At 42.5% G+C, this 27,947-nt stretch overlaps 1 protein-coding gene across 2 annotated transcripts in view; it reads left to right on the forward strand.

The window, feature by feature from the left end:
* Window positions 1-274: 274 nt before the first annotated feature.
* Window positions 275-27,947, forward strand: part of Trank1 (tetratricopeptide repeat and ankyrin repeat containing 1) — a 90,957-nt gene continuing 63,284 nt past the window's right edge. For both annotated transcript variants that reach the window (XM_028860047.2, XM_028860048.2), the window contains exon 1: window positions 275-1,138. In XM_028860047.2, coding sequence (XP_028715880.1) covers window positions 729-1,138 — 410 coding nt within the window. In that variant the 5' untranslated portion in view covers window positions 275-728. The remainder of the gene's footprint in view (window positions 1,139-27,947) is intronic.

A 27,947-nucleotide genomic window follows, 5' to 3' on the forward strand; every position in this document is an offset into this window, starting at 1 on the left:
GGAATTCGGGGATTACTGGAGTACAGTGTTTGTGTAAGGGATGTGCCTGGAACCACAGGCTGAAAATGAGGATTCTAATGGTCCGACTCTAGGCGATGGGGTGCCACGGAAGGAGTGTAAGGAGGGAAGGAATGATGCCACAGTTTTGGGGGGTCGAACTGGGAGAGGACTGGCAGGAGGCGGCGGCAAGTTAGGACTGCCTGATTCCGACCCTCCTCTTGACGTGTGCTGCTGGGAAGGACCGAGGTGTTCCGGGCCCCTCCGCCTCCCCCGGGCTCCTGTCTTCCGCCCCTCGAGGCGCCCCGGGCGCTGGCCCAGGAGACCCATGAGCCACCAGGCGGCAGCGTGCCACCGCCGCGCCCTCTGATTGGGCCGGGGGCCCCCTGGAGGGTGGGAACGCGCGGCGGGTCCCCTCAGTCTCCAGGACCACCCGGCGGGGGGCCAGTGCGCATCCTGGTTCCCGAGAGCTGCGGAGCCACCGCACCGCGCCGCCGCGACTGCCTTGGCGGCCCTCCTGCCAGGCGCCTGGACGGCTCCCGCCCGCGTGACAGGAATCCGACATGACCGAGGCGACGAGCGTCGCGCAGCTCGGGGCTTCGCTGCCCCGTCCGCTCCCGACCTCCGGGGACGGCGCGGGCGCGTCGGGCGCGCGGTGAGTGCGACGTCCGCGTCTGAGGGGACGACGCGGGAGGCCCGAGGGAAGCGCGCCGCCGTGTGCGTGCGGAGCGATGGCTTCCATGACCGCGGGCCGCCGCTGGCCTCCGCGGAGACGCAGCTCGCGACGGGGCCCCGCGCCGCGGCCCCGCACTTCTGGCCCGAAGCTCCCGACCCCGGAGGCCGGGCCCCCACGCCGCGGACCTCTCCCGCGCGCTGGTGCGGGACGAGACACGCTCCTCGGAGCCAAGGCGACACCTTCCCCTCCCGCCGCGCGGCGACACGTGACGGCTCTTGGGCCCCCGCAGCCGCGTGGGAGCGCGGACTCGGCCTGCGCTGCGCTCCCCCAGCCGGTCCCGCACGAACCGCGGGAAGCAGCCTCCCGCCTGGCCCCGGGCCCGGAACGCGGGGCCTCCGTGTCACCTGCGCGCGTCCCGAGGCGGCGGCGACGACCCCCGGCCATGTGGGACCCGCGCATGGCGAGGTGCGTAGCTGGTGTGTGTGTGTGTGTGTGTGTGTGCGTGGGGGGGGGGCGTCTGGGGCTGTGCGGGCCGCAAGTCCCCGAGGGGCCCCCGCGGGGTCGTCCGCCCCCGGACCGCGGCCTGGCGCGGGGAGGGCGTCCGCGCTCGCACGCGCGCGCGCGGCGACACGGGCCACGGGCCCGGGGGCGGTGCGGCCCAGCGGAGCTTTCCCCGCGGGGACCCCCCGCCCCCCGGGGGCGCCTCCGTGCCACACTGCGGCCGGACGCGCCTCGCGCTCCGGCCGGGCTCGAGGTGCGCGGAGTGGCAGCGCGGGCTCGGCGGGGAGCGCGGGGCGCGGGCTGCCCCCTGACGGGGAGGAGGCCTCTGTCCTCCATCCCTGCGGCCTCCGCGGCCCACCCGAGTCGCGCGGGCCGGTTTGCGCAGAAGCGCGGGCTCAGCCTGCTGCTCCGCCGGGCTTGGCCTGGCTCATCCTCGGCCTCTGGCCGCACTCTTGCCCTCGGGGCCTCTGCGCACTTGGAACCCGCCCGCCCGCAGCCCTGGACTCCCTGGCCCGCTGCCTCTGCTCCCTGCTGGGGGCGTTTCTCCGAGGCGGGCCAAGCTCGGGTGCTGCTGCTTACAGACAGTTCTTAGGGAGATGTGTAACTTGAAAAACAGTAGATAGAAAAATTTAAGAAGGAAGAGAGGGCTGTGAGATCTGCAGGCTTGGGACCTGCTTCATCAGCTCAGTTGTCACTGTCCCAATCACTGCTTCTTTAGCTGGAGAGGGTGAGCCAAAGAGGCCAGGCTCCCCGCGCACACCAGTATTTATCTCCAGCTGCCTACCTAGTGTTGAGCTTTTCCCCTGCCAGGCATCGTTTTGATTCTGAGGAAAGGCTATTACCCAGTTGGCACGGTCTTTTGTTGAACAGCCTGTTTGGTGCTTTCTAGAAAGTACCTTGTAGAGGGATCAGAAATGTATTTTAATTGTTTTTCTATCAGGCTTTTTTTTTTTTTTTTTTTTTTTTTTTTTTTTTTTTTTTTTTTTTTTAAGACAGACCTTCTGTTTTGTAGGATTGCAGGATAAATTCCTTTTTTGTGTCTTTTAAAAAATTGTTTAAAAAATCTGTACAAAAATATTGAGTTTCATGATGACATGAATATTACTACTGTACTCTACCCATACTTGGCTCCCCCTTGATTGTCTCTGCTCCCCTCAAATTGCCCCCTTTGTTTCACATCATTCATATATATATATATATTTAGATTCTCCATATGAGAAAATATACAAGCCTTGTCTTTTTTTTTTCATTTAACATAGAATAGTTTATTATTTTAGTATTTGGTGAATTTTTTAGTGTACACAGTGGGTTTAAGCGTTTTCATACATGTCATTGTGTTTTGCTTATATTCACTTCCCACCAGTCACCTTCCACTTGCTAAAATAGTCCCTTTCTGCCTTCTCTCTCTCCCTCCCTCCCTCTCTCTCTCTCTCTCTGTCTCTCTTTCTCTCTGTGTGTGTGTCTTAAATTTAGATTGTACATGTGAGAGAAAACAAGATTTGCCTTTCTGAGTCTGGCTAATTTTGTTTTACTTGATGATCCCAAGTTCCATTCGTTTTCATGCAAATGACGTTGTTGGATTCTGCATGGATGAGTAAAACTCAATGGTGTATGTGTACCATTTTCTTTATCCACATCTCTTGATGAGTGTCTAGGCTGGTTCCGTTATCTTGGACATTGTGAATACTGCAGAAATAAGCATGAATGTGCAAGTATCTGTGGTTTGCTGACTTCAGTTCCTTCAGGTAGATACCATTGAGTATCTGGGTAATATGGTAGCTCTCTTTTTAGTCTTTTGAGAAGCTTCCATGCAGATTTCTGCAATGGCTGCACACTACCAGTTTACACCGACACCAGTGTATTAAGGGTTCCTCTAACTCCACCCACATCCTTACCAGTTTTTGCTGTCAAGAATTTTCCTGATGATACACATCCTGACCGGAGTGAAATGGAATATCAGTGTAGTTTTAACTTGCTTTTCCTGATGGTTAAGAATGTTGAATGCATTCAATATATTTATTGGCCCCTTCTGTAGTTCTTCTGGAACTCCGGTTTCAGGGCTTCTGATGCCCTCTTCTGGCCTCCTTGGGCACTGGTCATGCAGGCAGTGCACATTCGTGTATGTATGTATGTAGACAAAACACTGATACACAAAAATGAAAATAAGTTTTTAATTTTGGAGTTCTTTACTGATTTCTAGATATTAATTCCTTATCAGATTTGTGTAGTTGGTGAAGATTTCCTCCTAGTTTTTTCACTCTGCTGTTTCCTTTGCTGTGCAGATGCATTTTAATTTCATGCAGTCCTATTTGTCAATTAATACAATTATTTTCTCAGTTATTGGCACTCTTTTCAGAAAGTTCTTGCCTTTCAGAGTGTCAAGGCTTATATTATCCTGTTAATGATCTAGTTTCATGTGTCTACATATGAATATATAGTTTTGCCAGCACCATTTGTGGAACCTTTCTTTGTTTCCAATGTACATTTTGACATGTACATTGCCAAAATTAGGTGGCTGTAACTGTGTATGTTGATTTATGAGCTCCCTATTCTAATCAGTTGGTCTGTTTTTGTTACATTGGTTCTGTAATGTAATTTGAGCTCAGGTATTATGATAATATTTAATCATTGTGTTCATTCTACTAACAATTGCTCTGACTATCCAGAGTCTTTTGTGCTTCTATATAAACCTTTGAATTTTTAAAAATTTTTGTGAAGTATGTTAGGATTTTGATGGGGATTGCATTGACTCTGTAGATTGCTTTCAGTAATATAGCAGCATTCACTCCTCTTCTATGATCATGGGCGATCTTTCCATCTTCTAGTATTTTCTTCAGTGTTTCAAAATTTTCATTATAAAGGACTTTTACCTCCTTGGTTAGGTTTATTCTTAGGTATTTTATTTTTTATTTTTGAAGCATTGTGAATGGGTTCTCCCTTTCTGGTATCTTTCTTTGTGAGTTCACTATTGTTATGTAGAAAAGCTACTGAGTTTTAAATGTTGGTTTTGTGTCCTACTTTGCTGAATTTATTGGGTATCAGTTTTTCAAGTATAAGATGATGTTGTTTATAAATAGGAATATTATGATTCTTCCTTTCCCATTTGTAACTTTTTTCTTTCTTTTTTTCATATCACTTTAGTTAAGACTTTGAGTACTATGTTGAATGAGAGCAGAAAGAATGGATATTCCTTTCACATTCCAGATTTTAGAGAAATTGTTCTCAACCTCCCCTCACTTAGTATAATGTTATAATAGCTTTTAATATATGTTCTGTCTATTCTTATTTCCTTAGGGCTTTTTATCATAAATGGATATTGAACTTTATCTGAAGTGTTTTCTGCATTGGTTGAGACCATCGTTTGATTTCTGGTCTTGGGTTTATTTATGTGCTGTCTTACACTTACTGGTTTGTGTATGTTGAACCATCCTTGCATTTCTGGGATGAAACCAACACGGTCATTTTCTTAAAGTTTTGATCCAGTTTGCAAACATTTTATTGAGAAAGTACGCATCTATGTTTGTCACGAATTTGGTCCATAGTTTTCTTTGTGTCTTTATCTAGTTTTGGAATTCAAGTAATTCCACCTTCATAGAATGAGTTTGGGAGTGTTCCTTCCCTCCCCATTTTATGGAGCAGTTTGAGGAGCATTGGTATAGTAGCCTTTTAAAAGTTTGTGAAACTTCAGTAGTAAATATGTCCAGTCTTGGATTATTTTTCTTTGTTGGGGGACTCTTTATTACTTTTTGAATCTCACTGCGCTATGGATATTTTACAGTTGCTTATATTCTCTTAATTTTTATCTTCATAAGTCATCTGTCTCTCTCCAGGAATTTATTCATCTCGTCTACATTTTCAAGTCTTTTGGAGTTGAAAAATTTAAAGCCTTTCCTAATGAACCTTTGGATTTCATTGGTATCTCCTATAATATGTCCCTTTTCATCTCTAATTTTATTATTTTGAGTTCTTATCTCTGTTATGTCTGTTGGTATTTGTTTCATGAGATTGGAAGCCCAGTGTTTGGGACTCACTCTATTTATAATTATTCTGTCATCTTGATGAATTGTTTCCTCTTTATGCTTCTTTATTAAATTTTGTCTTGCAGTCTACTTTATTTGATATCAGAATATTCATACTAGCTTGCTTGTGGCTTCCATTGACTTGGTATATTGAATGTGCTGTGAGTTCTTGGACACTGTGGTTATGCTTATGTATTTTTTCTTCTCTTTCTATCTGAATACTGCATTACCCAGACCTTGTCTTCCATCCCTGATATTCTTCCATGTGTCTCCATTAGTCTGTTGGTGACTCTACCTAAAACAAAATTGGCTGAAATTTAATTTCTAACATTTCCTTTTTTTAGACTTAGTTTAACTTATTTTAATCTTATGTCTATGACTGTTTTTTTTTTCTGCATGTATGTATCATATGTGTGCCTGATGCCAACGAAGATCAGAAGAGGACATCAGATCCCCTTGAATTGGAGTTACGGATGGTTATGATCCACTATGTAGGTGCTGGGAATAGAACTTGGGCCCTCTGCAAGAACCACAAGTGCTCCTAACCACTGAGCCATATCCAGCCCCACATTTTTAATATTTCTATTTTTTTCTCAAAAATCTCAATTTCGTTGCTAGGTTTTCCATGCTTGTTGCTGTCTTTCCCATGGTACTGATTTTCTCACGTATGAACTGGGCCTGTCCTGTAGGTAGAACTGCCAATCTTGTGGCATCAGTGTTGCGTGGCTCCCTTTTCAGATAAACCCTTTGTGCCTGTTTCCTGTAGGGCACCATGCAGCTGGAGCCCTGTGAGGCCTGTCTCCTTCTGCTGTGTTGCTCTCTGTATATCCACACCTGTCAGATGTCTTATCTCTACCTTTGTGATTTCCAATGCTTTTCTACCATCTTTGGAGTATGATACTTTCTGTGTTAACCCAGATTCTCATGTACCATGTCATGTGAGTTAGTTTCTAATCTTCCACCTTATCCTCAGGTTTCCAGGTTGGGTTCTTGAGTCTAGGTATATTTTGTAGTTGTTTAAATCCTCTAGAAGAGATAGAGATAGGGGTGAATATATGTGACATGCCCACTCAGAACTGGATCTCACTACCACAGGCCTATGGGATTCTAGGTCTATTTTTTTTAAACCAAGGCCTATTGCACAGAGCCATTTCCACAAACCTACATGCTTAGATGAGCCTGAAACAGAACCAAGAACTTCAGTATAGTAATTTTTTTTTTACAATGATACTTATAGTTGACTTTTTAGATGACCTTTTTCAAAAGCTAGTCATAATTCACTAACAGGATCACAATCACTGTATAATAAAGGCATTGATAACTAGTAATGGGTGCATCTGGATTAAACACCTGTTCTCTTAACTTCCCAACCCACAACAAAAGCTTTTTCCTGTGGAATTCTTAAATTTCTTTTTGCTTGTTGCTCCTCATTTCCCATGGTTACTATCAAAGACCATTTCTATGGTCTGTGCTCTCTTTTTATTTTATCTTTGCTTCTTGGGATGAAATTCCTCTTAGCTGTGAATAGAGCCTGCGGGTGTTCTATTTGAGGGCAGTAGAGAGATTCTGAGGACACTTAAGAACTGAAGTGGAGCTTGAAGGTTGGCTTCTGGCACTGGTTATTATTTTTTTCTCTTTTCCAAATATTTATTTGATAATTTTGAAATGTGCATTTGAACATAGTTTTCTAATGCAATGCTGTACTATGTGTAATGAGCTATATCATACATAAAACTTATTTTTATAGCATATATGTGTATATGTACTTTTATACAATATATGTTTAAATTATTTTTATTTTTTCTACTGACCATTGTTTTTAGTAACAGTGAGGGACAAGATCCCCTTTGCTTTTTCAGATGGGGAAGTGGAGCTGAAAAGCCAGTGCTTAGTTGGCTGGTGGTGATGCACACTAATCACAGCACTTGGGAGGCAGGGCCAGGCAGATCTCTGTGAGTTTGAGGCCAGCCTGGTCTACAGAGTTAGATCCAGGAAAGGCACCAGAACTACACAGAGAAACCATGTCTCAAAAAACAAACAAACAAAAAAACCCCAAAACAACAACAACAAAAGTCCAGTGCTTTAGCCTCAGAAAGACCACTTTTCCAACAGGTTTCCTTAAGAGTGCAGAATGTTACAAGAAATCTTTACAATGCAAGAATGGCAAACACACACACACACACACACACACACACACACACACACACACCACACCACACACCACACACAGCAAAGATAATACTTTTTTTTTTTTTTTTTGGTTTTTCGAGACAGGGTTTCTCTGTGTAGCTTTGCGCCTTTCCTGGAACTCGCTTTGGAGACCAGGCTGGCCTCGAACTCACAGAGATCCGCCTGCCTCTGCCTCCCGAGTGCTGGGATTAAAGGCGTGCGCCACCACCGCCCGGCAAGATAATACTTTTTTTTTTTTTTTTTTGGTTTTTCGAGACAGGGTTTCTCTGTGTAGCTTTGCACCTTTCCTGGGACTCACTTGGTAGCCCAGGCTGGCCTCTAATTCACAGAGATCCGCCTGGCTCCGCCTCCCGAGTGCTGGGATTAAAGGCGTGCGCCACCACCGCCCGGCTAACATAATACTTTTAAGTTACAATCAGAGATCAGCAGTGGAGGCAGAGCTGGGAAAAAAAAAAGAGCATTGCATTAGATAAACAGCTGCTTCTGTAATTGAGAAATGGAAAGGTAAATGACCTTTACCTATCATATCCTGGGCCCAGTTTGCTTGTATTAGCTCCATCCTTTGCCTAGATGTTTGCCTACTCTGCACTCACCATAGCTTGCTTAACTAAACTCCATGAACCTGGTAAGCTGGTGGGACTGTGTGTCTTCTGTGCTCAAGGCAATTCTGAGTTTATCAGTTTCAGCCTTTGAAGGTCAAGTACCATTTATGTAGACTCTTGATTTGCTCAGCACTGGGTCTTCTTGTCCTTGAGGGCAGTACTGAAAGTGGGCAGGATTTCTAGCCTGAGAAACAAGGAGGATAGCTGGGAGCAAACAAGACTAAGGATGCATAATACAGCAAACACGGGATTCATTGATAAGAATGTTCAGCAGCTTGTATATAACCAGGTCCAGGGTGCTTCCAGGGCCCTCTCCTTTGTAACTGGCCTATATCACTCATCACATAAGCAAAAACCAGGAATCAAATCTTTATACATAAAGGTATATATATATATATATACAACATATATATGTATATATACTATGCATAAAGGTATATATACTATATATAAATAAATATATATTTATATAGATAGATAATGTGAGTGTGTGTAGTACACATGTGCCATAGCATGTGAGTGGCGGTCAGAGAATAACTACTCCCTGGAGTTAGTTCTCTCTTTTCACCATTTGGGTGGGTCTTGAGGATTAAACTCAGGTGTCAGGCTTGGTGGCAAGTGTCTTTACCCATTGAGCCCATCTCACTGACCCCAGGAAGTGATCTTTAAACTGCACTTTGTTCAGAAAGCCAGCAGTCTGAGAAAACAGTGGCTCACCATCCCAAAGATTTGTCTTCCACCTCATCTTTAGCCAGATTATTGTGAGAAGGGAAACAAAGGCTTCCAATCACACCAAAGTTTAGTTGTAACCCTCTGATCGGGCCTTTGGCCATGTTTCTGTGGCTCTGTGTTCCCTCATTATCCGTTCTCTATATTGGGGGAGGATTTGAATGAATGACATCTAGATTGAAAGTTAATTCAGAACAAACCGTTAGCAGTGTGTGCTGGGCTACATATGGTTTCTTTCCCACAGTAGTGAAAGCATGGTATTATAGTACACTGTGAAGTGAGCCTGTAACTTTGGTTAGCCTTGGACCAGATCCTTCTCTGTCCATCAGGGCCCACCCTACCTGGGGGCACACACATTGCTAATTTAAGACTTAGCACGCTGATCAGTACTAAGTGTGTCTTCTGAACTTCCTCTCTGATATATCATCTTTACTTGTTTTAAACTTATGTTTGACTTTTTTTGTTTTGAGTCAGTTTTGATCCCCTGATGATTCTGGGTTGAGGGTATAAATTGATAAGCTTTGCTAATGGGGAGAGAGCACATTTCATGCTGGGTTGACCTTTGAGAATAGATGAGTGGAGATGTGAGCAAGCACTCAGGTTGTAGCTCAGTCCTCCCAGGAAGAAAAATTGGAAGTCGGTTTTAAGCTGTATCTAGATAGAGGAAGAGGAATTCAGGTAGGCAGGATGAGAGGCATCAGGAAGGAGAGAGGAAGAGTCTAGAATATAAGGCTAGCTGTTTATTAAGGGTATTAGTCAACGTGTTATTGATGTTTACACCAGAAGCATCAATAATAATAGTTTATCTTATACCAGCCTGTGTATAAACTATGGGCTCTGGAAATCAGCATTGTGTGTCTGTGGGAGTGTGGATGAACATACCATGTAGCCGGGACCATGCCCACTTTCTTGTTTGTCTTGAAATAGGTATGGATGCACATTTTTTGTTTCTTTGGGTTGATTTTTTTTGAGGCTTTGCATTCAACTTTGAAATTCATCCTTTATGTTTTTCTAGTCACTGTCACCCTTTGTATTCCTTGTCTTGCTGAGGGATCATGAGCACAGAGTTTGGTTTCAGACTTGAGCTTGTACCTTTCAAGGAGGCTCCTTCCTATGTAAGCCTGTTTCCTGATATGTCAAATTGAAATAACTATGTGTCTCCTATATTGACTTTTTTCATTCATGTTTCCTGGAAAATGGCTGAGAAAGGTTTAGCACAGGGTTGTTGGATAGGAAGTATGCAGCACATTTTTCCTCTTGTTCTGCAGCTGCTTTGGATTACTCCCATTTAAGTAGTGAGCAGGAAAAAAAAATGCCAGCCTGGGGCACATTCAGAGGCTTTGTGGGCTGTAGCAGTTGGAGTCCAACCATCATTTATTAAGCCTTTTCTGTGATTCAGTGGATATATTTAGCAAGGTGGCACATTCACTTCCTAAAGCAACAGGAACGAGTTACCACAAATGGAGGGACTGAACAGAAGCTTAACCTCTCACAGTCCAGGAACACTCTCCCCGTTGCTAGATCTCCTTCATGAAGACCGCTACTTTGATTATTTTATTTTATTTTTAACTGTGTGTGTGTGTGTGTGTGTGTGTGTACACATTAGTGCAGTGCCTGTGGAAATCAGAAGAGTGTCTGATCTCTTGGAGCTGGACTTGAAGGCAGTTGTGAACTTCCCAATATGGGTGATGGGAAATGGACTCAGATCCTTTGGAAGAGCAGTATGAACACTTAACCATGGATCAGCCTCTCCAGCCCCATTTTATTATTTCTTAAATGTCCTTGTAGACACACACACACACACCCACCCACACACACACCCTTTAAGTTCTCTCACTTGTTCTCCAAGTTGCCAAGTTGCTCTACAAATTGCCCTCCAATTTGCCTTATTCACTTTAATGGCATATTTTGACAGTTCTTACACTTTATATAGATGTACCTCTTATTTTAAATATCTTAGTATTGTTCTGCTCTAAGATGTCCCACACTTTACATAAATTTATCTGTTTAATTTTGCATTTGAATGGTTTTTGCTTTTACAGGGAATCATACAGTGAATAAAGCATATTTGAAGAACAAATTCCCAACAACTGAAAGCTATGCTCCAGGTTTGAACATTGAATGTTTCTGTTGACTGATGCTTTGTCTGGCCACCAGTGTAGGTGAGAATGACTGCCACACTCTGCTGACCTTAGTGCTGTCAGCGACTTCCTGGTCCCTTGATGGACTCATGTCTGTCACTTTCCTCAGGGTTTCCACTTTTAGTGTCATTAGAGTCCCCTTCTCAAATGTGAGAAAAGACTATCTAAATTGTTTTTTTTTTCTTCTTCACTAAAACGATTTTGAATTTTGGTAATTTAGGAATCTGTAAAATATAAAATGGTTATGAAGATAAAGCTCCTTCCTCTACTCTTTTCCCTGTCTCCAGTAAGGTTAAGTAATTTTACTTCTGATGGGTCCTTCGAGATATTAAAAGTATTTGAGTTAATCAGTTAGTTAATACTGTGTTATGTGTATGTGTCCATGGAGCCTGGAGTGGACATTGGGTTTCTTCCTTGATCACTATCTTGTTGAACCTGTTGCTCACTATTTAGCTGGACTTGCTTTTTTAAAAAAAATTATTTTATTAAATTTTCTATTCCTTTTACATACCAACCACAGATCCCCCTCTCCTCCCTCCTCCCCCCCCAGCCTTCCCCCCAAAACCCACCTCCCATTCCCACCTCCTCCAAGTCAAGATCTCCCATGAGGAGTCAGCAGAGCCTGGTACATTCAGTTGAGGCAGGTCCAGGCCCTTCCTCTCTGCACCAAGACTGCGCAAGGTGTCCCACCATAGGCACTGGACTCCAAAAAGGCAGCTCATGCACCAGGGATGGATCCTGATCCCACTGCCTGGGGGCTCCCTAAACAGTTCAAGCTTAACAACTGTCTCACCTATCCAGAGGGCCTAGACCAGTACCATGGGGGCTCCATAGCTATTGGTCCACAGTTCAGGCATTTCCACTAGTTTGGCTGGCCGTCTCTGTATGTTTTCCCATCATGATCTCGGTGTCCCTTGTTCATAGAATCCCTCCTCTCTCTCATCGATTGGATTTCTGGAGCTTGGCCTGGCGTCTGGCCGTAGATCTCTGCATCTGCTTCCATCAGCCACTGGATGGACGTTAGGGTATTCACCCATCTGATCACCAGAGTAGGCCAGTTCAGGCACCCTCTCGACTATTGCCAGTAGTTTAAGGTGGTGTAATCCTTGTGGATTCCTGGGAACTTCCCTAGCACTCTGTTTCTTCCTATTCCCATGATGTCTTCATTTATCATGGTATCTCTTTCCTTGCTCTCCCACTTTGTCCCTTTTCCAGCTCAAAACTCCCAGTCCCCTATGATCACATCCCCCGTCCCTTGTCCTCTATTACCCCACACCCCACCCTAGTTTGCTCATGTAGATTTCATCTATTTCTCCTTTGCTGGGTGATCCATGCATCCCTCCTAGGGTCCTCCTTGCTGGCTAGTCTCCCTAGAGCTATGGGTTGCAGTCTGGTTATCCTTTGCTTTACATCTAGTATCCACTTATGAGTGAGTACATACCTTGTTTGTCCTTCTGAGTTTGGGTTACCTCACTCAGGATGATATTTTCTAGTTCTATCCATTTGCCTACAAATTTCATGATATCATTGTTTTTTACTCCTGAGTAAAACTCCATTGTGTAAATGTACCATATTTTCTTTATCCATTCTTTGGTTGAGGGGCATCTAGGTTGTTCCAGGTTCTGGCTATTACAAATAATTCAGCTGGACTTTCTAACCAGTGAGCTCCAGGGATCTGCCTGTCTCCAGCTCCCAGTGCTAGGGTTTTGGACACTGGTGCTGTTTCCAGCTCTTTTATGGAAGTGTTGGAATCTGAACTTAATTTGTCATGCTTGTGTTGCAAGCACTCTACTGACTGAGCCAGAATTTATGTATATATAAACAAATGCATATTTATATTCTTAGTCAACAATTGTCTACTTATTATTTATGTATTATTTATTTTATCAGAAAATGGAGCATAATACACACAGTATTCTGCACCTGATTTCTTCAAATATATTTTGAAAATGATTCCATATCAGCACATAGAGATCATCTAAAGTATTTTTGTAAAAAATATTTTATAGTATATTTTTTGTGAGGGTGCTCTGATGGCTAATGTTATTTGTCAACTTGACAGAATCTGGGAGATGGGAGGATAGCTTCTGGGCATGCCTGTGGTGGATTATCTTGTTGTTTTAATTAAGGGTGGAAGACCTGTCCACTGTGGGTGGCACTATTTCCCTAGGTGAGATCCTGGACTGTGTTAATGGAGAAAGGGAACTGAACAGCAGCATGCATTCATCCCCATCTATTTCCTTATTATGGTGCCATGTGACCAGTGAGATCAGCTGCCTCAAGTTCCTGGTGCCTTGAGTTCCCTGCCATGATGGACTATATAATGTGAGCTGTGAGCTAAAAGAAACCAGTTCTCCTGTAGGTGGCTTTTGTCAGGGACTGCTCTTTAGTTTGTTAAACAAGCTCCTTGTTGGGTGTTGAGGTAGGTAGGTCCCAGATTGAAGCTGTCTATATGCATCATCTAGATATGAACAGATTTCTCCCTAGAACATGGAAGATGATCTCAAATTTGTGCTTACATATTCTCAATGCTTCATTGAAGATGGGACAACTGATGTAGTAAAAGGCACTGACTGAATGACCTTAGGCAAATATGTACACCTGTGTGGTCTAGACAGCTTACTCAGTCACTTTGTTGGCAGGATCTATTTGTTCCTTGTGGCCATAGACCTAAACTTCCATGCTCTATCACCTAGGAGCCTATTTCTTTACTCTATTAAAAACATTATGGGTATGAGTGTTGGTCTGTAGGAATGTCCATGTTTAGAGCCATGGAGTCCAAAACAGGGCACCAGGTTTCCCTGGAATCTGGAGTTACAGATGGTTGTGAGATACCATGTGGGTCTGGGAACTGAATGTGGGTCCTCTGCAAGAGCAGACACTGCTCTTAACCACTGAGCTGTCTCTCCAGCCCCTGGGAACCTATCTTCTGTGATCCTTCATCTTCAAGGCCTGTAGTAGGAGAAGCCTTTCAGGCTTGAAGCTGTGGGTCTTTCATGTCTTCTGGTATCTCTACTACTACAGCTACAGAGTTCCCTGCTTTTATAGATCTTGTGACTAGATAAGTCTCGTCCACATACGCAGGGGAATATTCCTGTCTTAAGGTACACAAAAATAAATCTGTAAAGTTTCTTTGGCTGTGTGATGTATTCACAGGAGCTGGTCTGGTGACTAGGGTATGGATAGCTTTGAAGCATCCATTATTTGGCCTACCACAGAGTATGAAGGGGAAATTCCTTTTCCAGGTTCTACCAAGTCATGAGTTATTCCTTTCAGTTTATTTAAAAGCTACCTTTATCCACAGGGAATTATTTGATGCCATATATTTATTTCTGGATATTCTGTGCTGTTCCATTCACATGCTTATTATTTTATATGTTAGCACCACTTCAAAAAATGTAGGTAAGTTTCTACAAATACATTAAAAATGCTAAAGAATATTTTACCTTAATATTTCTCTTATTAAAAATACCTTGGCTACTCTGGCTTATTTAATCTCTTAGATGAACTTGAGATATATTTCATTAATTTCTTTATACATCTTTGTAAAAGTTAAAAGATCAAATTGGGGTTGGTGAGATGACTCAGCAGGTAAGGGCAATGTCAGGCTCCTGACCTGACTGTGATCCTTGGAGGTATATGCTGAAAGGAGAGAACCAACTCTTGCAAGTTGTCCTCTGACTTCCATGCATGTGCCAAAGCACAGCCCCCATAGATAAATAAATGTAATTAAATTTTAAATCAAATTTTGTTGAAGTATAATCATTAATAAAGGAAGATCTGACATTTTATAGTCATAAATTTCCCCAGACAGAAATGCAGGCTATTTGTAAAAGTTGAGACTGTGATAGGTGAGAAAAATTTAGTTTACTTTTCCTGTAAGTCTTGCAAACTTAAGTGTGTTCATAGATATTTAATAAAGATTCTCTTTAATAGTTCCTATAGGATTACATGTATATGTTTACTAAATTTAGTATATTGATATTCTAGTTTTCTTTAAAAATCTCTTTCCTCAGGTTGGACAGATACAAGTTATTTTAGTCCTGTGTTAATTTCAGCTTGTAAATGCCAAGTCATACAGCAGTGTCAAGTTAATTAACCTCCCTAGGAGTACTGCTTTTGCTTTTCTCACAGGGTGAGCTGTTCCATTTGTAATCTGAAATTTAATGAAAAACATATTTTGAAGTACTGCTTAGCCAAGGGACAAGAGTGAGTCAGTCTGAGTTGAGTCAAGTCCTAGTCTGAGTGTCAGGGGACATTTATGATCTAAAAATTGACTGTATTGAAAATCTGCACAGCAACAAGCTAAGTCTGGAACAAACCAGTAAAACGTTAGGCCTTTCCCCATACTGCTCTCAAACAACAAACAAACAAACAAACAAACAAACAAGTTGTCTGATGAAATCATGTCAGGACATTTCCTTCATGTTTGCTTTGCATTGTCAGCAGTGGTTTTTTGGATTGCACTTTGGTTTTGCTAGTCATTGCTTATCTTTGGATTTGGGTAGAAAAGACATTAAGTAATTTGGAGAAGCAACACATTTCTAGTTGCCATGCTCTGGATACAGAGAGGGCATGCTCTACGAGATGTGGGTTAAGTTTGCTTAGCACAACCGAATACCCCCACATTTTAGTCCAAACTGTGTTTCAAGGAGTTGTTCTAAGAGAACTTAGCCCATGATCACAGGTATTGTTCTACATTAAGGGATGGTCAGAATGGAAAGAAGCATGATGCTCAAGATGGCAACAGGATAGTTCAGAGAGCACAGAAATATCCAGCCCTGGATGTTCATACATTGGTTGTACAGGGGGTGGAGACTAAATTTCCTACTTAGTAAAATAATATTTTGACATTTCACCTTGGTGACAGTTCTACCCAGAACTGCACTCCCCAGTAGGACTTTTTGCTATGGTGGAAATAGTTTAGAACCACTCTTAAAAGAACTAGCCATGTAGCCATGGAACATTTGAGATGTGGTTCGAGGGATTGGAGAATGGGAACTTTATGCTGGAGAGATGGCCCAGATATTAAGAGTGCTTGTTGCTCTAGCAGAGGACCTGGGTTGAATTCCTAGCACCCACACCACAGCTCATATCCATCTATAATTCCAGTTCCAGGGAATCTTTTTTCCAGGGATACGTTTTTCTGATCTTGGTCACCAGGCTCATATGTGCATGCAGTTAAACACTCATCATATATAGAAATACAAATTAAAAGATAATGGGTGCTTTAATTGTATTTTATCCAATTTGAAGTGTTAGTATCTATATTTGGCTAGTGGTACCATATTGGACAAGCTGTTTTTTTTTTTTTTTTTTTTTTTTTTTTTTTTTTTTTTTTTTTTTTTTTTCGAGACAGGGTTTCTCTGTGTAGCTTTGCGCCTTATCCTGGAACTCACTTGGTAGCCCAGGCTGGCCTCGAACTCACAGAGATCCGCCTGCCTCTGCCTCCCGAGTGCTGGGATTAAAGGCGTGCGCCACCAACGCCCGGCGGTGGTGGACAAGCTGTTCTTAGAACAGCATAGTAGCTAGATAGAATGGCAGCAGCCAGAGCAAAGCTACTGTGCTGTTAACTCTTAAGACATAGGTAGGCAATAAGGACACTGGCTCATTTGGAGACACCTTGCTGTTGGAAACCCTACAGCTTCTGTCAATCTTCTCTTTGAATAGCTACCATTATAGAGCCAGATACTGACCTCCTCCTTCCCTCTACTCCCATTTCTCTCTCACCAGTGGGACTCAGGAAGTCTACTTGAGGGGGGCTTGGGTAAAGTTTTACTCACTTATAAACATTGAGTGGTGACAGGAGCCAGGTAGCTCTTCTCGTCCCCCTCTTCTTGCTTTTAGGATAATGCCTAGAGTTTCTTCATCCTCGAAAGGACAAGCCTGATGGCATACATAAAGCCAGATGTCACAGAAAGATGAGGAGGTGTGCTCTTCCTGTCTAGCTTCTGTTTTTGTGAGAAAATTACCCCTCTTGGTTCAAACACTGTCATATGTTCTGGGAACCAAAAGGATTCCTAACTGGTGCACACTCATAAATATAAGTCCAGAACTTCTACATTCCTCAGATTAATGTCTCCCACCAACTGCCCTGTGATTCTCTGGACTCTGTCCTCTTCTTTCAAGGTTTGGCTTTCTGCTTAGTGCAGAAGGACATTTAGAGCCACACATCTACACATCTCAAGGTAGGTTCATTGCCTTCTTTCCATATTGCCCGAAGTAGCAGATAGCTGCTCTCTGGAAACTTAGAAAAGTGATTTTTAAAAAAGATCCTGCTGCCGAGCTGGAAAGATGACTTTGTGAAGTGGTTCTCAACCTGTGGGTCGCAACTCCTGGACCAACTGACTGTTTCACAGGGGTTGCATATCAGATATCCTGCATATCAGATATTTATATTATGATATATAACAGTAGCAAAATTACAGTTATGAAGTAGCAATAATTTTATGATGGGGTCACTACAACATGAGGAGTTGTGTTAAAGGGTCACAGCATTAGGAAGATTGAGAGGTTGAGATTGAGAGGTAGCCTTAGGAGATGCAATGCTTGTATTCGGAAGGTTTCTCTGATCCTGCCTGGCCTGCCCCCTCAACCCCGCCAACAGTTCAGACAAATCTCTCTCACTTGCAGTCCCACAGCTACTCGGACCCAAGTAAACACATGGATGCTTATATTATTTACAAACTGTATGGTCTATGGCAGGCTTCTTGCTAGCTAGCTCTTATAACTTAACCCATTTTTATTTATCTATAAGTTGCCACGTGGCTGTGGCTTACCAGTATCTTCTTTCTTCTGGTGGTACTGATGTCTCCTCACTCTTCCCAGCATTCTCCTAGTCTGCTCACCCCCCTATACTTCCTGCCTGGCTACTGGCCAATCATTGTTTTATTAAACCAGTGTACAAGAGCTTTATCCCACAGCCAATGCTTGCACTGTAGGCATTAGACCTGGGGCCCATCCCCAGAACCTATGTAAAAAATCCAGACCCAGTGCTGCATCTTGTAATCCTAGCCCTAAAGAGGCAGAGATGGATGGATCCATGCAGCTTGCTGGCCAGCCAGTCTAGCTAAACTTGTAAGACCCAGGCCACTAAGAGATCATGTCTTAAAAAAAAAATAAACAAGGTGGACAGTGTCTAAGGAACAATACCCATAATTTTCCCTTGACACACACATGCATGGATACCCACTCCTGTGCATATGAACATGCATACCCCCCCCACAAGAAAAAATAACCCCTACTGTCTCAGAGTCCTTCAAAAAGTATCTCTTTAGTCCTTCAGAAAAATCTACACTCAGTACTGAACCAGTCTGGCAGGGAGATACAGTTTGCTCATCAAACCCTTGGCAACTAGAGTCGAGCCAGCTTCTCTTAATGCCAAGGGAATTGGCACTGGAAGTGGATAACAGAAGCAAAATTGGGCTTAGTTAAGCAGGAGTAGCTACTTTAAAGGGCATGAGAATGGCTCATTTCAGCCAAATGGAGAGCGTGTCAGCTTCCCAAGTTCCAAACATCATTGTTGTTAAGTGTCAACTGTCACATTTCTGCCATAAAAGTTTAATCTATTTTTAGTTTTTAATTACAAAACCACACACTGGCACCATGCTATCTAACAAAATATAATGTAATGAGATCTCGTAAGCCACTTACTAGTAATAGGTGTCTTTAGATAATTTATTTCCTGATCTGCTTAGGGCTTGTATGAATGACAGGTGTCAAGTCCCTGTCCCAGACTCCACTTCTCTCTCAGCTGTCTACTAGTGATACTGTTTGCTGACAAAATTAATTAACACAGGTCTGATAGACTGTTAGCTAATAATTATTTATTAAAAACAACACAACCAAAGGCATGTTATTATTTAAAAATCTAACAACAGCAACACAAACCCAACATGGCCCTATGATTGGGTCAGTTAGGAACTTCAAAAGGTGAGATTCATATAGCCAATATACTCAGGAAAAGACTCACAGTATCAGTCATTAGGAAAATACTTTTTTAAAACCACAAGATACCATTTTAGGTTAAATTAAAAAGACTGATAATACTTAGCATCAAAAAAGTGTTGTTGATTTATGTTTCTAATATTCTCCTGTTGAGAGTATAGACTGAACTAACTTGAAAACAGGTAGTATTTACTGAAACTAAACAGTGTGTTCTCCCCCCATGACCCAGTGATTCTATTCCCTGGAATGCACTCACAAATGTAGACTTATCTATTGAAAGACACGTACAAAAACAGTTATAAAAACTTCATAATTATCCAATAATTGTTGATAGTATTATCTGGTGATAATATACACTTACTAATAACACATCATATAATGTGCTCATTTTCTTGACCACTGGAGGTACATGTTGGGTACTGTAAGCCTAGCATGTGATGCCTGCTACAGGATAGGTTTTAGCTGCGGTCATGTCAATGTGGCAGGACCCCAGCATGGCTCAGAAACAATTAGTGTCTTCCTGCCCTTTCTTTCCTGAGGTGCATGTCATTCAGCACTATCAGAGATGGGGAGGCTTGCTATCCTGTCAGCTTCTGGGTATCTTGCATAGCTTAGTGTACATGAGGAAATAAATACTTTTTAAGTAGAAATACAAGTCAAGAAAATACTCTTTTACACTGTACTAGTGTTTTCTCTGAACCTCTGTTTTATTATTTTTATTTAAAAAAACAAACAAAAACTAAATGCAAAACAGATGGGGTATGGCGGCCCATTCTATAATCCCAGCATTCAGAAGATGGAGGCTAGTGGTATCCACAGTTGAAGGACCCAAGTTAGAAAGCAAGGCCCTGTCTCAGAATACCAAGGGCTGGAGCTGCAAGCTCAGTGGTAGAGTGCTTAACCAGTTCAGTGACCTGATTTGATCACTAGCACTGCCAAACACACACACACACACACACACACACACACACACACACACACACACGTGCACAAGAGCCACATAGTTTACCATCTTACCTTTCGATTTTGAGACAGGATCTCAATCATATTCATCTTGTCCAGCTGATTGTCCAGCTGATCTAGGGAATGTTTTCACTTATAAAACAACCTCCACGTCCCTAACAACTCTCCCTTTCTCCTTTTCCCCACTCTAGGCAACCTCTTTTTTTTTTTTTTTGGTTTTTTGAGACAGGGTTTCTCTGTGTAGCTTTGTGCCTTTCCTGGAACTCGCTTTGGAGACCAGGCTGGCCTCCAACTAACTCACAGAGATCCGCCTGGCTCTGCTTCCCAAGTGCTGGGATTAAAGGCATGGCCACCACAGCCCGGCTTTGCTTTTTGTGTCTATGAATTTGACTACAGTGGTACCCCAAAGAAGTGGAATTATACATTGTCTGTCTCTTTGTATCTGGTTTATTTCATCAAAATATTGCCTTAAAGGTTCATCCATGGTATAGACTATGTCAGAATTTCTTTTTTAAAGGCTGACATTACATTGTACACATCTCTCACACAGTTGTTCATCTGTTTATCAGTGGATAAGAAGTTGTTTACTTTAAAAAAGATTTATTTTTTTATTTTATGTATATGAGTGTTTTGTTTGCATGTATGTCTGTTACACTGTGTGTTCAGTGCCTGTGGAGAACAGGAGAGGGCACTGGATCTCCTGGAATTACAATTACAGATGGTTGTGTTGTGAGCCATCATGTGAGTGCTAGGCATTAAACTCAAGTCGTCTGGAAGAGCAACCAGTGCTCTTAACCATTGAGGCATCTCTGTAGCCTCTCTAGCACATTTTCTTTATCCATTCATCTCTTGGTTGTTACTTAGGCAGATTCTATAACATGACTATTTTGAACTGTCATGGTAAACACAGTATGTAGGTTTCTCTATTGTAAGCTGACCTTACTGAGTATCAACTTTCAGTTAAATTGAATTGACCATAGAGATTAAAAAAAAACCCTAACCTTCAAAAATATCTCATTATTGGGGGGCTGGAGAGATGATTTAGTGGTTAAGAGCACTGGCTGCTCTACCAGAGGACCTGAGTTTAATTCCTAGCACCCACATAGCAGCTCACAACTATCTGTAACTCCAGTTCCAGGGGATCTGATAATTTCTTCTGACCTCTGTGGGCCCTATGCACACATAGTATATGGCATAAATGCAGGCAAAGCACTCATCTACATAAAAATAAGAAATTAACCCCCCCAACAAATAAGTAACCCTTGTCAGGCTTTAAATGAGATGGACAGCAAATATTTTTAGCCTTTTCCTCTCCTGAGAATCATCAAGGTTTTCATTATGAAAGTTTTTTAAGTGAGACTGGGAATTTTATGTCTTAAGATTGGAGAGAAATTATATGCTTTTACCAAGAAGTTTTGGGAAACATGTGCAGATTAAATATCTAGGGTAAACACTAGTAAAATGTTTCTTCTTTTTTTCTTTTAGAGCAGGACAGTGTCACTTTTAGTGCCCTAATATATTAATCTCTTTCTGTTTTTCATTTTTAAAGTATCCACAGGCATTCTTGCCTCTGCCCAAGTGTCCGGTGTCCTGACTTGTGGGTGGTTTATGTAGAGGACTAGAGGTATGCATAGCCATGCAGTTGCAGTCAGGGTGTGAACACACCCTTCACTGACCACTCATTGGTTTGGCTCTTCTCTTTTGCTGCCAGGTGGTGTGATATTGTCAGAAGTGTGTGCAATTTCTTTCACAGAGGCAAGTTCCCTATCTGGCTGGCACCAGGCTTCAGCCTTTTCCTTCTCCTAGGGAGAGACTCCTTGGGAAATTCTAATTTCTTGGAGACCATTGTTTCAGTAGTCTTATAACCAAAGGAAGGGGCTTGTGTAACTGTTTAGAATACCGTCATCCCTGCCAGGCCTCTTATATTCTGAGATCAATAGACAGATTTCATATAGTTTTTAGAGGTATATTCAGGATAGTTTGTAAGACAGATTCAGTTACTTTTAATTCTCTTCACATCTGTGCTACAGCATGAGTGATAGTGAGGGGCTGAGCTTTCTAACCACTTGTATTGCATTTTTCCATAATGTGGAGTGATTTGTAGCCAAGATGAAAATTAAATTTTTTTCTCTTTGCCAGATCTGGATTTCAGTGGCTTATCTTTGAAATGTATTAAATAATTTGCTGCCTTCTTTTTGGATATATAGCTCTGTTTCAGTTCTGGAGAAAAAAAGTGAAGAAAAGTTGATGTAGTGCTCTAAACATTAACCAAAGTTTTAAACCAAAGGCATATCCAAACAGATGGCTCAAACTCCAAGCCACACACAAAACCAAAACAGACAAGAAACTGGGTTTCTACAACTGGAGCAGGAATGCAGCCTCTGCTAGCTGAAACGTGCTTGCAACTCAGAGTTTGGTCCGGCCATATTCTGGGGCTCCAGCCCTTCAGTGGCCTGTATGCAAAGGCCAGGTAACCCGTGTTTCTCCTTAGAGGTGACAGGTCAGAAAGAGCTGCGAAGAGCAAATTAGCCCGGTGGTGGTGGTGGTGGTGGCGCACACCTTAATTCCCAGCACCCTAGAGGCAGGGACAGGCAGATTTCTGGGAGTTCAAGGCCAGCCTGGTCTACAGTGTGAGTTCCAGAACAGCCAGAGCTACACAGAAACCCTCTTAAACAACAAACCCAAACCCAAACCCAAACTAACCCAACCCAACCCAACCCAAACCAAACCAAAAAACCAAATAAACCAAATAAACCAAAAGATGAGCAAATCAGAAGCTGTCAGTGGAAGAGGAAAGTGTTAGAATGGGTGTGCTGAATTTAGGAGTCCTATGAACAGTTCAGAACAATTTTAACCCTTTTTCTTCTGGACTAAGAAGAATTTACTAAGAATGGAATGTAGGATGGTTTTTAGAAGTACAACTGAAAGATACAAGATTTGACTGAGAAGAACTGAAGGGCTTCCCTTTCTTTCTCCACCCCTACTTCCCCCTTTATCCTTAAATTCATATGGCAGGGCACAGCAGAGCTTCAAACATTTGGCCATGCTGGCCAAAGTTCATTGAGAACTTTTCAGTAGCATGTAACATTTTTGTGTTGGGGCAGGCATAATGAAGTGCAAAGAGAATTGTAGGTCAGGGAATACAGGAATCAAAACCAAAGCCAAACAGGTTAATTGTCATCAACAGGCTGTCAGCAGGCAGTGAAGTTAGAGCGATAGCTGGGTCAGAGAACCAGAGGTGTTCTTGAAGTTGTAGAAGCTGTGGCAGCTGCCACCCCAAACTTACTCTCAGAGACACACTGGGAGAGTCCAGGCAAAGGCGATTGTTGCCACACGTGGTGCCACAAGTGGTTAAAGTTAGGTGCAAATGTCTCTGTCCACACATGGAAATAGGAGATACCTTGAACTACAGATCCACTAATTTGTGACACCTGGCACGTGATTCTGAGCTGAGGGTTTCCCAGCACAAACCAGGCTAACGAAAGTCAGGGCATAGACATTCCTTCTGGAGTGGACTCTCTTATTTAAGACAGTCTCCTGAGAGCAGAATTCTGCTTAATATCTTTGGGATCCTGAATTCTCAGCTTTTTGGCTGGTTGAGAAGACATAGGCTAACACACCTCTGTCTTTTTATAGCAGGGAATAGAGACTACGTGGTTTTTGGTCACAAAGCCAAACTTGTATGGCATAAGACCAGGTGAGAAGGTAGCCTCATCCAGTTTTCATTGCTGTTGCTTCAGGGATCCACAATAAAGTTCTGTTTAAATAGACACTGGCTTGATGGGAACCACAGCTCCCAGTCTGCATGGATAGCTGCAATAGGCTAGTTCAGACATACCCTGTGTTCTTTCCTATGGATTCACTCTGTGACAAATAGACACGAAGACAAAAGAATTCAAAGACTGTCTCAGAGGAAAAAGATCAAATCAGATTCACAGTTCTCATAGCCAAAATATTGCTTTTGTCTAAAGAACTAGTTGACAAAATGTTTAAAAATGATTTATTATTTTTATGTGTATGGGTGTTTTGCTTTTATGTATGTCTGTACATACTGTGTGTGCAGTGCCAGAGGAGGTCAGAAGAAGGTGTTAGATCCCTTGAGACTAGAATTACAGAGAGTTGGGAGCTGCCATGTGGGCGCTGGCTCTTAATCCTGAGCTGTATCTCCAGCCTCACAAATTTTTGTGTTCTCAATTTATTACTATTATTTTTTAATAAGGAACCAGAGTCCTATCATCCTGACCTTGGAGGTCAGTCCCATAGCAGAGATTCAGGAAGTTGCCTAGTAAGGAACCTTTTGAGAGATTTTTGTCTGAGATTGCAGTCTCTGCTGTAGTCAGCCTCTTTCCTTTTGACGTGGTACATGGAGGTAATGTAGAGTGTGGCGTGGAACTGTCTTCGGCATTTGCCCACGCAGCACCTATCTGGAGCTCTCTGTAGGTTTCTGTGAAAGCATTCTGAAATGACAAATGTCGTTGTACTTCTAAATATCCAAGAAACGTTTGTGCTAGGATTCAGCTAAACTCTTACACTCTCATTTTGATAACATTTATGGTCTGATTATCAAGGTCATGCATTGTAAAGTGTTGAAAATTCAGGAAAAACTATGAGGAAAACTCAAACCCTACCTAAGTCTCAGTGGTGTGGCTGCTGCCATTTTATCATATTTTCAATACATTATCTAGTGAAAATTTCATTTGGGATTGTATGACTTTGTTTAGCCCATATTTTTCCTTACTAACTTACTCTGTCATTAAATGTCTGTTTCATGATTTTTAAAATAGATGATGTATGGTGTTCTATTGCATGGATAATCTATAATTGACTTAAATCTGTTATGAATGATGAAACATTTAGGATTATTTCCAATTTTCACTATGGTAAACATCCATGAGGCTATTTCCTCTGTAAACAAATTTGAATTAAATTTCTCAAATTTGAAATAATTTTTGTCTCATTGTGTAATAAAGACTTGGCCTCAAACTCATTATCCTGCATTAGCATCTAGAATGCTGGCATTATAACAAACCACCACAGCTGCTTGGTTGGACTTTTCTAGCAATAGAAAGGTATTTTTAAAGGACAAGTATTAGCCCTTTATCAGTTGTGGGGATTTTCATGTTCTAGCTCTCTGGTAATGGCCGGTTTGATAAATATTTGTTGGGCAAATGGCTGGCAGTATTTGGAAGAGAAACATACCGCTTTGTTACCATTTAAATCAGTTCTTGACATTTTCTCACATCCCCCTTAGTAATTTCTTAATAAATGCAAGTCATGTAATTTGGAGATCACAGAATAAGTGTGGGTGGAGTTTTGTGTTCTGACTTGTATAGGAGTCATGGGCTTCATTTTCATAAAGTTCTACCTAAGGAATGCAGAAAGGTTCAGAAATGTTCTTCCCAGCCAGCTCATGTGTGTCTAAACTAAGCCATTATCATATCTGCTCAGTTCTGGTCCTTCCTCCAACTCCTTGACAAGACTTGAAATGATAAAAGCAATGAGAATTATTACAGAACCAAGAAGTTATTTGGCCAACAAGACACTCAACAGACTTTATGACCCCATAGGTACATGGCATCCATGGATGCCTGTGTTGTCATTATTTAATACTCTCCCCACCACTTCGCCTTCATTGCTACCGTACTGGAAGGGCTACCTCTTTTGAACCCCTCCCCACTTTTTCCCTGTATCCTTGGTAGTCGCTTCTTAAGGTTTTCTCAGGCCTCTCTGCTCCTGCCTTTGTTCAGCATATTTAGAGTACCCATCATATAGCCAGGGGTATCAGACCCTTTTCCCCAACCTTTGAGACAAATGTGAGGTGGTCATCTATACCCTTTCCAAGTCTGACATTCAAATGGATCTAGCAGTTATTTAAGTGGCCTTGGATGCTGGGTCACAGAGCTGTAACAGTGAGCAGAAGAGGCTACGACTGGAAAGAGGAAGGACTTTTTGGAGGGTATAAGCAACTTCTGGGTCAAATGTTCCCAGGCTTGTGTTAGAGTTTTAAGAAGGAAGGAGCTGGAGAAGTGGTGGCACATTACCTATCCATGTACAGATGAGGTCTTCAGAGCCACAGTGCATTTCTGTGTCAGTGTGTTATAAGCAAAAGAAGGACTGTCAGCTGAATTTTACTTGTCCTGACATGCATAGGATCTAGGTCAGAAACTTGGAATTGATCAGATCTGGGGTAAAAAAAAAATGAACAGTGTCACTTGCAGATCCATAGGCAAGTGACTTGAACCTCCTTGAGCTTGTTTTCACACATGAACAGTGGGAACTAGATCTCCTCATGGGCTGTGGTGACAAGTAAATGTGACTTGTCTTAGTGCTCAGCACCTTCTAGGGTTGCATTGTCCTGTGTTTGGAAGCAGCTTCTAGCAGGCCATTGAGTAAATGGAATCTTCTTGCCATGGGGAAACTGAGAAAGGAAAGGTCTTCTCAGACATCCTGCCTTGGCAGGCGATGTGGGTAGGGTGTACTTTCTTAAGGTGGGTGGGGTTAGAATGAATGCTTCTGTGGACTCCACAAAATAGGCTTGAAGGTGACTGCACCCCACATGGGCCTGGTAGCAAGCAGGGTGGCCAGCCTTCCACTTTCTACAGGGGGGGCCTACTTGTTTATGTTCATCTGTTGAAAGAATCTGGCACCCAGGTTCTTAAACGTATGATGAAGCCATCCAGATTCTTTGGCAGTTATACAGTGTGGGTGAGTGTTCAGCTTTTCTAGCCTTTGTTTCCTTTTGACTAAAGAAGGCCTTTGTTGTTAATGGTTTCTCCACATGCCTTGTCACCCAGTTTCTGGTTCCTTTCTCATAGCACTTCCCATTTGTCCTCTGTTCCTCGTTAGTACAGGAGGTCAAGGGATGCTGTTAGGACAGGGAAACAGAGTCTGCTAGGAAACCCAACAGAACTTCTTCCCTCCCATCGGGTACAGGTCATAGTTTCGGGGTGACTGGTCCCCCAAGCTTCTTCATTGTCATCGCTTTTGTCTTGTTGGTTTTCTCTGCATTTCCCCCTGGCCACAGGGCCACACTACAGGCTCTAAGGCTCACTGGGCTTTAGGAAACCTGTTTTCAAACATAGTAATACTATGTGACAGACTTATAAATGACCAAGAATGCCAGAGAGTCTTTATTTCTATAGGCTATAACTGTCAATATAGTCTGGATTAGAACTCAAAACTGAGAAAATAAATACTGATGTATAAAATATTGGGGGACTATCTAGGTGAAGGAAGGGACCTAGCCAGGGTAGGCTGTGGATACAGGGAGGGCAGTTGGAAGAACAAAGAACAGCAGCACACACATGAACAGTAGGATGAAACCTATAGCTTGCTAAGCTCATCTGAAATGGTAATTACAAAAGTGCATTTCACATAGAAATAAAAATTAAAATAGCAACAATAGATGCACGGAGATATGTTTTTATGAATAATATATTTCTCAAAAGAAAAAATATAATAAGAAATTTGCTTTTGTAAATCTTGCCTGCTTCTGTATCTAGTTTGTTATGATGCCATTTCTGGAAAGTTCTCTGTATGCACGAAAAAGCACATGGTGCCTCAGCATTATTGTTCTATTAGTTTCCTGTTGCTTCAGGGACAAATCACTACACAATTAGTGGCTTAAGACTATAGATTTGTTTTCTTAGGGTTCTGGAGGCCAGAAGTCTGGGGTTAGCAGGGTTTCTGCTTTGCTGGTGGGGGCGGGGAGGGGCACAGAGAGGAGCTCTGAGAGGAAGCACTGTGTCCCTCCTACAGGTAGATGCCACCTGTGTAGTGGGGTCTCTCTCATCCAAAGCCTTCTCTGTTTTGTGAGAGATTTCCCATGTTTTTCCTTTCTCTCTTTGCTTATCATCTGCTGCTCCTCCACTGCCTCCTGTGTCTGGGGTTGCATCCCTTCATGTGGAAGGGTAGTTGGGAGTTAATGAAGGCAGACATACAGAAGGTTGAGAATGGAGGCAGTAACAGAGATAATTTTTGCAGTGTTTTGTTTTTGTCTACAATATGTAGATAATTCTTTTGCATAGTGACTTGTTATTTTTACACTTATAAAATGAAAAGGAAGTCCTGGAGCGATATATGTACCCTAATAACCTTTGCCTGAAGATCAGAGGACAGAACAAGCCACTAGATTAAACATAGAGGCCAGACAGTGGTGGCACACACCTTTAATCCCAGCACT

This window comes from Peromyscus leucopus, chromosome 7 (assembly GCF_004664715.2).
Source record: "Peromyscus leucopus breed LL Stock chromosome 7, UCI_PerLeu_2.1, whole genome shotgun sequence".
NCBI classification, from domain to species: domain Eukaryota; kingdom Metazoa; phylum Chordata; class Mammalia; order Rodentia; family Cricetidae; genus Peromyscus; species Peromyscus leucopus.